This window comes from Berghia stephanieae, chromosome 1 (genome assembly GCF_034508935.2).
Source record: "Berghia stephanieae isolate SIO BIC M18660-M18661 chromosome 1, UCSD_Bste_1.3, whole genome shotgun sequence".
NCBI lineage: Eukaryota > Metazoa > Mollusca > Gastropoda > Nudibranchia > Aeolidiidae > Berghia > Berghia stephanieae.
The window spans coordinates 141,920,805-141,935,804 of NC_088360.1; the positions used below are offsets into that span (position 1 = coordinate 141,920,805).

General features: G+C 33.9%; 1 protein-coding gene across 1 annotated transcript in view; it reads right to left on the minus strand.

Annotated features, from left to right (window-relative positions):
- Positions 1–15,000, minus strand: part of LOC144963391 (putative 3',5'-cyclic phosphodiesterase pde-5) — a 127,376-nt gene that overhangs the window by 50,868 nt on the left and 61,508 nt on the right. Inside the window, exons 7-10 of the mRNA XM_078897363.1 lie at positions 11,155–11,260; positions 8,756–8,849; positions 7,747–7,805; positions 6,943–6,993 (exon numbers count right to left, since the gene is read on the minus strand). Coding sequence (XP_078753489.1) covers positions 6,943–6,993; positions 7,747–7,805; positions 8,756–8,849; positions 11,155–11,260 — 310 coding nt within the window. The remainder of the gene's footprint in view (positions 1–6,942; positions 6,994–7,746; positions 7,806–8,755; positions 8,850–11,154; positions 11,261–15,000) is intronic.

The window sequence follows — 15,000 nt, forward strand, 5'->3', positions numbered from 1 at the left end:
ATTATTATCATTATTATTATTATTATTATCATCATTATTATTATTATTATTATTATTATTATTATTATTATTATTATTATTATTATTATTATTGTTATAATAACAAAGGTGATGATGATGACGATGGCGATGATAATAATAATAATAATAATAATAATAATATAATAATAATATATAATAATATAATATAATATATGATGATGATGATGATGATGATGATGATGATAATAATAATAGTAATAATAATAATAATAATAATAATAATAATAATAATAATAATAATAATAATAATAATAATAATAATAATAATAATAATAACAACATCATCGTCAACATCATTATCATCATCATCATCATCATCATCATCATCATCATCATCATCGTCACCTATAAAACAATGCCAAATTGGCGCTTTACAATATCTGGCAATTCAATTAAACTAATAATCAATGTATTTAACCAACATACATGAATCAATGTTTATCGATCAAGCAAAAAAAAAAACAAAAAAAAAAAACCCAAAAAAAAAAACGAATAGAGATGTCTATTGCATTATAGCATGACTCCTGAGCAATTTTCTCTGAGATCGTTACAATAGATCTATTACTAACCAAATGACAACATTACTATTAACACTAAACTCGTTACAATAGCCGTGTTTGTGGTTTTCTTTACGTTGAAATAATAAGATTAATCTTAATCAATAGCCTGATAACAGATAAAATCAATTGGAAGAGTATTTTCAAACACCTTAACGGTATCGTTTATCTAACATTTATTTATATTAAAAACCAAATAAAACGCGATATGCGCATAAATCAAGATAAGAATTGAATATGTAAATACTGACGTGTCTATTTTCACACCCTATAGAGATTAAGCGATAACTCTTTGTCACAAAAATTGGAAGAAATAAAACATATGGAATATTATACGTGACCTGTCGTCTCAAAATGGTGTTATTATGGGGATGAATAAAAAATCTCAAATCAAATTTATCGTAAATAATATCAAACGTGGGGCAATATATATATATTGATATATAATGTATAATTTATAATATATATATTCACCCGAGTTAAGTGAAAGAATGTGAGTAAAGAGACTTTTCCAAGGACTCAACGATGCGCCGAGCAAGACTCGAACCCAGGACCTTCCGATACTTTTTTTGAGTGTCAACCACAAGACCGTATACCAGCATTTTAGGTAATTTAAGCTTAACCCATCATTTCCCGCGACATATTACCAGTTTGAGACTGTGGGTCACATAATTATCATGCATAATTAATTATCGTCACCTGTACACATCCCATAATATGCATTAATTCGCTTATGAATGTCGGCAGACGATCAACCTTACGATTCAGTAGAACAGAAATACAGTAGCGGTGGTCAGATGTACGAAAATCTATCCCACGGAATAGATTCCTGGTGTTCCATCGCTGTAGCCTAAGATCCCCATGGTATCTGAGATTTATCATCTCAAATTAGCCCATCAGACTAAAGGAAATGAAAATTTATCATCTTTTGTTTATCTATCGATCCAGCATCGACAGGGACCATTTTTTAAATTCTCTCATTTAGATACCTCTAGCTACCGGAAGTGAGTTTATGAAGATAATAGACGTAAACATGCCTCAAGAAACACAATGCACGATTTTGCACGATGCGCAAAGAATTACTGCAAAAATCTAAAAAAGAAAACTGTGTATGAATCAGTGCCCGACAATTTCAGAGAGAAAAGTACAAGAAAATAAAAATCATCAAAAAAAATTTAGCTTGCCCGACTGGGGATCGAACCTCAGATCTCCTGATTACCAATCCTAATTTATCAAATTAATAGAGGAAAGATACAAGGAAAAATAATCCCCTAAAATCATCCCGACTTCAATGGGCGTCTTTCTGCTTTGTTTTGTAGTGGTTTATATAATTAAATGTTGCTGCTCAAAGCTCGAAGAAATAAATAACAATGTGAAATTGAATATAAACTTCAATTTAATAAACGAAAACCGATAGTGTGGACGTTTCGGGTTTCCCCTTTATTAACAAAACAATGTAAATGAAACACTACATACGAATGAGATAATGTGATAGTGGCGTTGTGAAGATGAACCTTGCGTCCATCTTCATCACACGAAGCTACAACTAATTTTGGTTGGATTGGATTAGATTGTTGGAATGAAAATACTCTCAAACCAACGGAAAAAAAAATTATCCATTCCAACAATGTTAAATCAAGCCTATAATTTCTTTTGGATGTCAGACATGCGTATGTGCACGTTGGGTATGGGGTTACATAATCACTTTGTCCTCTAGGTTTTCGATTTAATCATTTAGAGTCATGTCATTAAAAATTAGAAACGGAAAATGATAAGTAAAACAGGAAATGGACGAACAGGAAACAGGATCATTCTCGTGGAATTGACTTCCATGAAAGGAAAGCAACATAAATGTATTGAAATCTTAATAATTTAAATCAGTTTGCACTACTTGATTAGACTTAATCACTTTAAAAATCATACAGGGATTACGACGAGGGGATGAGGTAATGGACCGTGAAATAAACAGACTAAATTTGGAGATTTTATCACAGTTTCTTTTTATAGTAAACATTGGCATAGATTCTCAACGTTTTTAGTCTCGTAAAATGGATTTTGAACGTTGTCAATAAATCATCATTGACATTTGACATTTAAATAGAAAAGCGAAAGAATTTAAGAAAACAAAGAAGACAAATCATTTGTTATTTATGAATATTTATTATTTAAGATACAAATATATAACATGACAGATAGGGGTGTGTTTTCCAATTAGGTCCATGGAACATTAAAGTATTTTCATTTCTGTAGGGCTTCATGAGTTGCCAGCATAATTATTAGCATTGACCGATATGCACAATAACTAAGAAAGAAGGCCCGAAGAGGTCAGAAACCTTTCTCCCATCCTCGACTCTACGCGGTTCGAACCATATTCCTGTGCATACATTCGAGTGAAAGATTAGGAATCCTTTATTATTCCACCCCTCTCCCTAAATAGTAACGCGTAATGATATCATGTTTACAGTACTACTTTGTGAAGTCAGATTATCAAGCGTAAATTTCACTAAAAATCAGATTCTTTCAAAAGAAGTAGACGTCTGTTATTTAAATATTTCTGAAGATGTCTTTTACTCAGAGATGACGAAATCGAAATTGATTGAGGGGTAGAATAAAATATTTTTTACACTCTTGCGTTTTAAAATTCGAACTTTGTTCCCAACGCGCACTTGCAAGCTCGTGCAGTGGTTGGGAACACGTTATGAATTCCAAAAAGCAAGAGTGTAAGAATCTTTTATTATTAGCCAACCTGTAAAGCATCACTGAAGTATTCAAACGGCGTTTATACAAGATCACTTAGTGATCAATATAGACTTTTAACTCTCTCTTCTTACCAGCCAAGTTCACGACTTTTCTTGAAACATTACAACCAAAAAGAATAGATAGATTTTCTTTACTTTACTCAAGAGAAAAAAAAGTAATCACAGTGTTGTTCAGAAAAAATAATTTCGGCAATAGTTTTAAGCTCTACTGGCTATAACAAAAATTATCTCCAAATTTTGGATTAATAAAATAAATCTAAATAAGAGAAATGTTGGTTTTGTCGTAATGAATGTATTAACTTAGCTATAGTTGGTGACAGGAGGGGTTAATGATATAGGCCAAGGAGTACCAGCTACGTGTAAAACATTCCAAGCAAAGCTAGAGTGTAAAGACACAAAATGCAGGAACGGGAATATACGAGGATTTAAGCAATTCAAGATTAGACCCAGCCAATGAAATATCAAACAACGACAATCAGGTAATCACTAATTTATAGCTTTTCATTCATATCTCATTCCATATTATCATATAAATTGGTTTTTAACTTTATTATTATTATTATTATTATTATTATTATTATTATTATTATTATTATTATTATTATTATTATTATTATTATTATTATTATTATTATTATTATTATTATTATTATTATTATTATATTATTATTATTATTATATTATTATTATTATTATTATTATTATTATTATTATTATTATTATTATTATTATTATTATTATTATTATTATTATTATTATTATTATTATTATTATTATTCAAAAATTTCTTTTAACATGTACAATATGTTTAAAGAAGAATAACATAAAATTCCCTTTATTCATTCCATGGGAAAAGTTTTCACCAAGGGGTTCTTGGGAGGAATGACTGAAATAGGCATTCGCCGCTGTGTGTCTCTTAAGTGAGCAAGAGTTACGTTTCTTGCTCAATGTCAATATTTAAACCCTCTCTGTTCATTTTTCAAGAATAGAGATATTCAACTACAAAACAAACAAATGAACAGAAGACATTGATGCACTTGAAACGTTGGGACCATGCAGTTCATTTGAACTCACTTGCACAATAGATTTGAAGAATGACTCACTTCCCAGAGTAAATAGCAACAAAATTACCTGGCAGGAGAGTGATTGATTGATTTTAAAAATACTTCAAGTCAATCAATAGATTAGTCGATAGGGTACACTAGTGTGATGTCAAAATAATGGTTCCAATTTAATTGGAACAAAACAAAAACAAACCCAAAAAACTATCAAACCTGGGAATTGATGGAAGGCTCGCCAGGTCCCAGGTTTGGACGTGTTTGCCAAGATGGGGGGGTAATTTAAATCGATCGATATTTGAAGGCCGAGTTTTCTGGCCAGGATTTTAAACACCTGTCTTTCCAGAGTAGTGCAATTAACTGGTTATATAATGTAAGATATGAAAAACAATCAATACAGATTTAGCTCACTCAATCCTAGAGATTTTGCTAATTTTCAAAATTGGAAAAAATGTATTAAAAATGAGCATGTCCATAGATAGTTTTATTCAACTACCATTAACATGTAAAAACTGTAAAACATTAGCTTTGATACTACGCCTATAATTTGTTTCAGAAAAATGTAATTAATAGGCATGGGGTAAAAGTAACCTGGGTAAACTACGGCTATAGTCGGCGTTAGGGTTGAGTGAGTTAAAACATCGGTCCTCTTGATATTAAACAATGTATGACCATAGTAAAGGTACTTTAACAAAATGAATATTTGGTGACATGGGATCTAAGTTCATGAATTGTGATATAGATAATATAATTATAACACATGTTATAATACACACAAGCACAACATTAGTATATTGCATATTATATTCGTGTTTCTGTTTCACAACATTCCACACTATTTATAATTGAATGAATAAATAAAAAAATAAAAAAGAAACACCATAGAAAGAATTTGTGTTATTTGATCGATGTATTGAGAACTGAATGAATCCAAATTACCCCCCCCCCCAGTAATAAATATAATAATTATCATTGTGAATACATGGACATTTCGGTTATTGCTATATAATTCGAGTCTTTAAGACCCGAGCACAAGACCTTTCGATTCGAAGGTGAGTGTCATACCACAAGACCATTAGCCGCACATTATATTATGGGTAAACTTTCTCCCTACCAGCTATTTTTAGAATTTCCTCCGAAAATTCACACCCACCCAACACAAAAATAGGACTTTTCTTACTCAAGCAAAAAAGGAACAAGTGAGCTCTACAATACAGTGTTTAGTATTTATAGCTGTAATCAACGCATTTCTTTAAATTTTGTGATGTACAAGAGAAATCAGAATGAGAAAATTGTCGGTTGTATCGTAACGAATGTGACGATTTTCCTATAGTTGGTAAGGAGAGGGTTAAATGGTTTATGGTAACAGAATATTATAAAGCCATCGATGACACATATATTTGGGTTAATAAATAATACATTGATTCAGATTATCTCAACACAGGGAGAATGATATTACAGTGGTTATATGGGACTTTTGATTAATGCCATGTTATAGGTTAAAACGTTGTGTTATATAAATAGATGTGTTAATGACTAATAGATAATTGATTAAAATTATCTCCACGTAACGAGAATGATGATACCGTGATTACATGGGATTTTTGGGTTGGTGGTAACTAATGGTTTAAGTGGCTTTTTGTAGACAGATCCTTATAAAGCCATCGATGGCATCTATCATTCCTGCTTTGACGAGATAATTTGAATCAGTTTATTATTATTGTTTACACACACACACATACACACACACACACACACACATATATGTAACTACAAGTACTCACAAACACCCATATATATATATATATATATATATATATATATATATATATATATATATATATATAATATTTCAAGTTCATTATGATCAACTTCTACAATATTGTTTCGAGCATTCGCTCTCACCAGGAAGTGAAAGTGAAAGTAGATTATCTAATCTACTTTCACTTTCACTTCCTGATGAGAGCGAATCTCGAAACATTATTGTAGAAGTGGATCATAATTATACTTGAAATATTTCATAAATAGCCCCTGTTATCAAAAAGTTGAGCCCTATTATTTCATGGTTTTTGTTTTTATATATATATATATATATATATATATATATATATATATATATATATATATATATATATGGGTGTTGTTGGGTACTTGCAGATACTAGAGTACCTACTCGATAATATTAATTAGGGCATGTTATAAATTGATTTAAATTATCTCGTCAGATCGAGAATGATATTACTGTGGTTACATGGGAATTTTGGGTTAGAGGCATGTAATGGGTTAAATAACTTATAGTAAACAGATCGTTATAAAGCTATTAATATTACAGACAGGTGTATTTATAACTAATAAATTGATTCAAAGTCAAAGAATGACATTTTGGTTACATGGGGTTTGTTAAGGGCAGTAAAATGGAATGGGTTAGATGAAAAAATATGGTCCACAGCAAGTAAAAAAAAAGCTATTGTTAATCTTATTAGATATAATATTATGCATGTTGAAAACCAAACGGAGTCCAAATACCTCTACGTAATCCAGCAACATGTCATACCACTGTAATAGTAACACTGCCACCTGGCGGGTCAACGACAGTAAGGTTAAGGGGTAGGGAACTCATTTTGTGATAACATTAGTGAATAAACAATTATTATATAAGATGGAGGTTTCACGAAGACCTTATATTTGAATATTTATTTATTTTCAAGGGGGAGTGGAAAGTTGGACGAGAATGCTTCTATCAAATGATATAACAATCTTGGGCTCTTTCGCGTGTAGATGAACTAAAATGAGCAATACAATGGAAACAAACAAACAAATAAACAAAAAACAAAACATCCTCATGTACAAAAAAAAAAAAAAGAATACCCCCCCCCCCAATATTAATTAAACGAGCAAAAAATCCTAAACCAACCAATGAAAAAAATTAACAAAAACAAAACAAAAAAATTAATACAAACAAACAACGGAAATACCCGAAATCTATTTAGCAACTCAGGTATGCATTATTAATTCAATTGACCCCTTTCTCATATCAATAATTGTACATATTTTATATGAACACTACCTCATGTTATTTGAAATAAGAGATATCTTGTTCTCCCATAGAACAAAACAAAATTAATTCGCTTGATGTCAGGTACTAGATAGGTCTATCTCGCTATTTTTGAATGACAAAGACTGAAATAATATAATTTCTGTAGACTTTAAGTGATTAAACTATGATTAATTGACGGAATGTTGGAAGATTAAAAGCAAATAGCTCTGTCCACATTTACAATGAATCAAGATTGAAAGATAAAAAAATAGACGATTGTAACAATCCCTTACCTCTTCTTCTTCTTTCGAAAAGCAACTATTTTTTGTGTACCTGTAAAACTCGATAACACCTGAAAGACGAAAATAATAGAATAGAATTATGAAGTAGGAATACAATATGCCTTCAAAGCTAAAGGTATCACCTATTTTGCTAGGTAGTTACTAAGTCAAGCAACACTGCCTGTTGTCAGTGACCAGATGTGTGACAAGAATCACAAGGCGTGTGAACATAGTTTTCAAAAGTTCGATTCAAAATATGTGGGGCTTTCTCTTAACGCCATTGAAGCTTCAGAACGAATGAATATCTCCAAAAAATATTCACTGAGACTCACCTCTATTTAAAAGTAGGTATATAGATAATTAAAAAGACATTTTGAAGTGCAAGCGCTTCTTCCTCCTGCAGAGTAGTGCAGAGCCCCATATCAATGAAGACTATTAAAAAAATATGCCTTTTGCGCCAAGATATCATAAGCACTCCATATCATAGGCACTCCACGAAGGAATATAGATAACTCATCAAACAAGATGTCTGATGTCAACAGGAATCGCCCATGTTTTCCAAGTGAGCAAATTGGAGGTTAATAATCTTGCTCAAGGAAAAAAACGAAAGTGCCTGAAGCGGGGCTCGACCCCGGGGGCGAAGTGGCCGAGTGGTTAAGACTGTGATGAAGACTATGGTTATGTAAAAACTCAATGCCGAGTAGACAGAGAGGTCTGAAAGAAAAGAGCGAATTTTTTTAAAAAAAAGCTTCTGATCATTTTAAGTTTCCATTCCCTTTTTGATAAGATCCACTCCGACAGAATACCATTGTGAGGCGTTTGAGGACAATAGACACGATACGAAGTTGACGTCACGAAGGTCTTTGTTATTGCATTTTGCCATCCGCGTGTATGAGTAAATCTCACTAAACTGTATTAACCAGACAAAAAACGTTCATGGTTACACATAGTGCTGTGTGTTGGTCCGTTTTACTTCCGGATGAGTGTCTCAGCCAAGCACATACTATCTATAGAGACTTACCTAGGCAAGAATCTTTGTCGTCAAGTATAGGGAGCCCCAGAACACTCTGAGCCTTGTTGTCATTCACGCTTAGACCATCTGCATTGCGCTTGCTCTGTGGAAACAAACGTGATTTGTACGGATTATTTATGCAAGACACATTAGCAAAATTTCTTCCTTAGAAACAAAACAACATACCTTTAAAAATGTGGACTACATATATATATATATATATATATATATATATATATATATATATATATATATATATATATATATATATATAAACTGAATGTGCTCAGGGTCCTTTACAAGGTGTCTCAAGCAAACAGCAACACTAAATAATTTAGAACATGACAGGAAGCCGGTAAGGTATTATTACATCTTTTTTTTTCGACAGAAACAACATTGTTACCGGTCGAGAACACAGTATTACTTGAATACGATGAGAGAATGTGACTCAAACACATAATTATTGGACATCAGTCGGTATCATACAAGTAGATCACAATACCGCACAAGCATGCACCTTATTTATTTAGGGGACAACGTGGCTCAGTGGTACGGTCTTTGCTTCATACCCGAAAGGTATTGAGTTCAATCACACGCCGCTGCGCTGTGTGGCCTTGAGCAAGTCACCTCGCCCTAGCTCAATTTGCGGCGCTGCACTGCGGCTGACGCCTGGGTTATTCCAGTCTTCCCTTGGAATAGACCCTAGAGACAAATTTCCCCTATGGGATGAATAAAGAGATTTTTATTTTTATTTTTTATTTTATGATTATTGGAGACCGTGTTAGAAGGTTTCCAGATTGCTGAGGGATGCATTTGCTATTGGGAATTTCTTTATAGACATATCGAAATAAAGCCAACATAGATGTCTTAACGTGAAACATCTTAAAATATAAACATCGTAGGATATAAAAGACTAAGCCTCCATTGTAGGAACATAGACAGAATCTGTTTATGACCATACCAATCTACTCCTCACCCCCCTCCTCTTCCCGTCTCCCTCTATATCCATTCTCAAGATTGATGAAGTATATCACCTTATCTTTCTCATAATCCTCATTCTCCCCCCCCCCTTCCTCCTACTCCTCCTTCTCCTCCTCCCCTGTCCTCTTCTCCTCCTCCTCTGCTTACTCCTCTTTTGAAACTCATAATACTAACATATCTATTTCATATGGTTCAGATCACATAAAAGTATTACTAAATATTAAGCGCTATAAGCACCACAAGACGTAGGTCTGTTTGGTCAAACAGTCAATTATAGATAGACATTCTTATCTTAATGTTGTACTTTCTAAAATCCCTACCGTATTAGTCACAAATCCAGACATAAAACCATTTACTACTGTTTTATGACAAAATACAGTCTATTTTCTTTTTTGGCAAGAAATTTTTTTTTTACCTCAAACATAGTTCGAGTTAAATGACCCTCAACTTGCCCCCCCCCCCTTCCCACCTCTTCCGCCTCTTCCCCCCCCCCACCCAAAAAAAAAAACAATTTTCAGAACGGAGACTTCCTAAAATTGTAAATTTGAGACTTTTAACAAAAAAAAGTGTAATTTGAATATTACTGCCGTTGATTTAAAAAAAACCACAGTAGCCTATATGCAATGTTAACCAAAGTACTGTGTTCTTCAATATAACGACAGTAAAGATAATCGATATTTAACGTAAACGTTTTCTGGCCAAAATGAAAATAATATAATATATGTGTTTTGTCAGAGTAAGGTAGTGGCCAGATTGGAGTTCTAATGGCTTCCTCTAGGTATCATCAATGTCATGTATACATCGATTTTAATGGACCTGGCATTACTGTGCTCTGCTGTTGGAGACAAACACTATAAAGAGGGCAGTTTACAGGCGTTGTAATAGGGGAAATATAAATTAATAAATTAGGCCTAATGAAGCGCACTGAGATTGGGTCAATAAAAATGCGCTATGGAAATGCTCACATTAATTTATTTAATAGTTAATTGATCATTGATTGATTGATTGCTTTGTTGGCCGGAGCAGGTGAGTTGTTGACTAAATCAATAACGGTTGAGACAAAAAGTAAATGGAAAATAATGAAATAAATGGACATCACAAATTGGAGTTAATAGTCTGATGTCACGTCTCCCAGCAACGGTGGCCATCTTGGTTCTAAACAAAGAAAATCGGTACTTTTTATTCTTCATGCTGGCTAGAACTTTTCATATGTCTTGTGATCAGAATATGTAAAAGTCAAACATGATCAAATTTAAAATGTTTTTTTTTCCCTCTTGATACGCTTTTATGCTCGTCGGAGAAATATTTCATAAGGGCGTCCGCCATTGTTCCAATAGTTTAGAGCCAGCTACTAAGTAACCATGCGTCATTACGAGGGAAGTGACGTCATGACTGTTGAAGCCAAATTAGCTAACGTGGTTACTCACTTCTAAAAGATCTCTAAGTCTTGCAGTTTTCTTGGAATATGCCACGGACGCTGCCAAGGAAGTCCCCAATCCCATCCGTTCACTCACGCCAAAAACGATTTCTCCACTGAAACATGAAATAAAAATAATAATATATGAAGTAGTCCTTCACAGGCATAAGACTGATTCAGAAATGTTTAACTTCCTCCTTACCACCCATAAGAAAATCGTCACATTCGTTACGATGTAACCGACAATTTTCTCATTCTGATTTATCTTGTACATCACAACATTTAAAGAAATGCGTTGATTACAGCTATAAATACTTAACACTGTGTTGTTGAACTCACTTGTTACTTTTTTGTTTGAGTAAGAAAAGTCTATTTTTGGGCTGGGTGGGTGTGAATTTTCGGGGAAAATTCTAAAAATAGCTGGTAAGGAGAGAGTTAACGCACAGTAGCATTTGCTTGTTACCGAAGTGCGAGTATCTGCAGGTCTGATAGTCCAATTCCTTATGGGCTCATCGCTGTAATGGAAATCTCAAAAAAAAAATGACGCAAATTATTGTCTATTACAACAAAGTAAAGGTAGACCAAAAAAAGCATATTTGAATAGTTTGAACAGCTGGGTGACAAAGAAAGAGAAGAGTAGTATTAGTTTTCTGAAGTTATCTGATCAGATAGATGAATGGCGTACCATGATCACCGATTTATGGCACAGACTTGGTACTTGAATAAGAACAACAACAATGTTTAATTATTAGGCCCTTAAGAGGGTTCCGATGTCAGACCTGCATATATGTACACGTCGCTTGCTACTGTTTGGCTATGGCAAAGTACTACACATTAGATCTAACAGTAGTCCCGGATACCCTATCAACACCAGCTGGACAATGGGGTCAGATAGAATCTCGATTGCTTATTATTTTCACACGATTTAGATATCCTGAAAATAATAAACCCCACTTTTAGAAAAGTTTTTTGGGAAAAAGATTGACATGAGTATTTATTTTACTTATGTCGGCCTTCCAAAAACTTCCAAAAACACGGGAACCTTTTCAGAGGAAGACCGATCACAACACTCCCCGTGATCCTAAACAAAAACCTCACAACACTTGGACAAAGCATTAGTCTCATAACGGCAGGGGACCTTGAAAATCTGAGAACCCTAGCAGAGGACCGGCAATATTGGAGACACCTCACACAGGAAATACTGGAAACAGCCAAGGCGACCCGATCTTTCGGTCGAGACGCGAAAGGCATCTAAGTAAAGTAAGTAAGTATGTCGGCCTCAATTGCTTCAACGGCCACCCCTGATCTCAAGAGCCAAAAGTCCCGTTCATTATGGAAGTTGTTTTTCTCTAATATTAATTGATCAACATGGCTTAGACTTGTGTGTGTGTGTGTGTGTGTGTGTGTGTGTGTGTGTGTGTGTGTGTGTGTGTCATCTTGCCTTCAAGGTTTGTTTCCGTTTTTCGCCTGGGGAACTTTATTACTTCAGATTTGTGAAGATAAAGCAGACATTAATTTTTTTTTTTTAATTGAGCTTTTATATAACGCAAAATCCACTAAATGTGCTCAAAGCGCTTTACAAGGGGTCCCTGGTCAACAGCAACATTTAACATGTAGGATAGGACATAACGCCTGTTAGGCGATATTACAATTTTTCGGACAAAGACAACGCTGTTAACGGCCAGGTACTCATTTTACACCTGAGTACGGTGAGAGAATATGAGTAAAGAGTCTTTTCCAAGGACTCAACTATGCGCCGAGCGCGAGGCTCGAACCCAGGACCTTCCGATACGAAAGCGAGTGTCATACCACTAGACCACATAGCCTCACGATCAAATTATTTTTTACGAAGGGATTAAAAGGATTTTAAATTATAAGAAAAATTTTAAGTCCGATGTTAATTCATGATAGCAGAGATAAAATATAGAGGTCTTTATTATTGAGATACTACATCAATCTTAATAGAGGGTGATACGCGTACACCTAGCATTTTTGAAAGCCTCTACAAGAGGCGTTCCGTGGACAGTTATCTACTTTCGTTTTGTCTTCTCTCGTTTTCCGATCAAATCAAAAATAATATGATATTATAATATATAAAAATAATTTATAACATGCATTTTGATTTGAAATGTAGAAACGAAAGTATAATATAATATAAAGCGCCAAGGTCGACAGCTTGCGTGCGGAACAACTTTGAAATGTTCCAATACGTTACAGCCTGTATATAGTTCAGTTATCATTTCCTGCAAAGATTCACCATCCAAGGCTTAACAAAGAGCTGAGTAAGAGATAAGACACCCATGACCCAGACTCTCAATGACGTCAACTTAAACGTAAACATTACAATGATTGAGTTTGTCAATGACGTAAAATTGACAATATGCCGTGTCTATTTACGACATCAAAATGATAACACGATGATTAGGCGATGATAACATTATCAAATAAATCGTAATTGATAATTGGCTATACAGTGGGCGGACAGGAAGTATTGTCTGGATACAATTGAACGCTGGTTTTCCAAAACTCGTTAAGTCGATTTTTCTACTTTTTGAGATTTTCCATCCATGAGATAACACGAAACGCAATTTTTTAAAAGCATCAATTGGCACAAGAATGTCTCTAGTTTTGTGTGAATTTGAAATTTAAATATATGATAAAATGATAGATCGAATGATAAATTTTAGGGGAAATATATTGGTTTTAATGGGCATTTAATATACAAAAAGATTCGTGAAGTGATTAATCGTTTATGTGTTCCTTTAATGTTATCTCTTTAAAAATATAATTGCATTGAAAAGGGTAGTCGGGGTCAACCTAGACGTAAAAGAAAGTTAATTTGCAAAAAATATAAATAAAGATAGAAGAAAAGTAAGTATAACCGACGGCCTCATTGCCCCCCCCCCCCCCATCAATAATGGGAAAAACGGAGATATGGAGTTTTGGAAAACCACCCTTCATTGTAAAACCGTACATTGACAAAACCTTTTTTTCATTTTGCCAGAGTTTCTAATTAAAAATAACAAAACAAACTTCAAATAGCTGGTAAGGAGAGAGTTAACGTACAGTAGCATTCGCTTGTTACGGACGCGCGCGTATTTGCAATAATGGGGGTCCCGATAGTTCAGTTAGAAGAGCACTCGTTTCACACGCAAAGGGACCGAGATTGATCCCGGGTGCAGACGATATTTTTTCTGACCCCCCTGTCCACTGTCCACCCAGTATCAGGGTCTGTTAGATCTCGCGAAAGGTCCTATCAATCAAAAAAAAAAGGATAGCAAGCAATTGTTACTGTTCTTTTCACGCAATAGAAACCGGGATAACTCCAGCTCCACGACCCTCGTGAAGGAGATCAATAATCTTAAAACATTATTATGCCGGGGTGAACCCGACGTGCACATATTTTCAGGTCTGATAATCGAACACAATTATGGGCTTGTTTTAACGTTGTAATGGACGATAATTTGCGTTGATATGAGAGTATTTCTATTACAAAAATGAACCCATAACAATTTAGGTTAGCAGACCTGTAAATGAGTACACGTCCGGGGATCCTGATGCTTGAAACAAATACTATTGCCTTTATTTGGTCAATCTCAACTTGCCAAATTTATTAAACCTAAGACCTCAAATAGAATGACATATCAATTGTTTACTAAAAGATTATAATAAAAAACTCTCTTTCCACTATTATTTGACGCCTTTAGTTAATGTTATACGAATCCGAATATTATCTATTTTACAATGAAAAAATTCATTGTTTAGGAAACTAATTAAAAAAAAGAGAAATCTTCAATTTCCTCAGAATATTTCAACTTTTGCTTGGCAGCTTGTTGATGTAGATAGGTCAAGTATC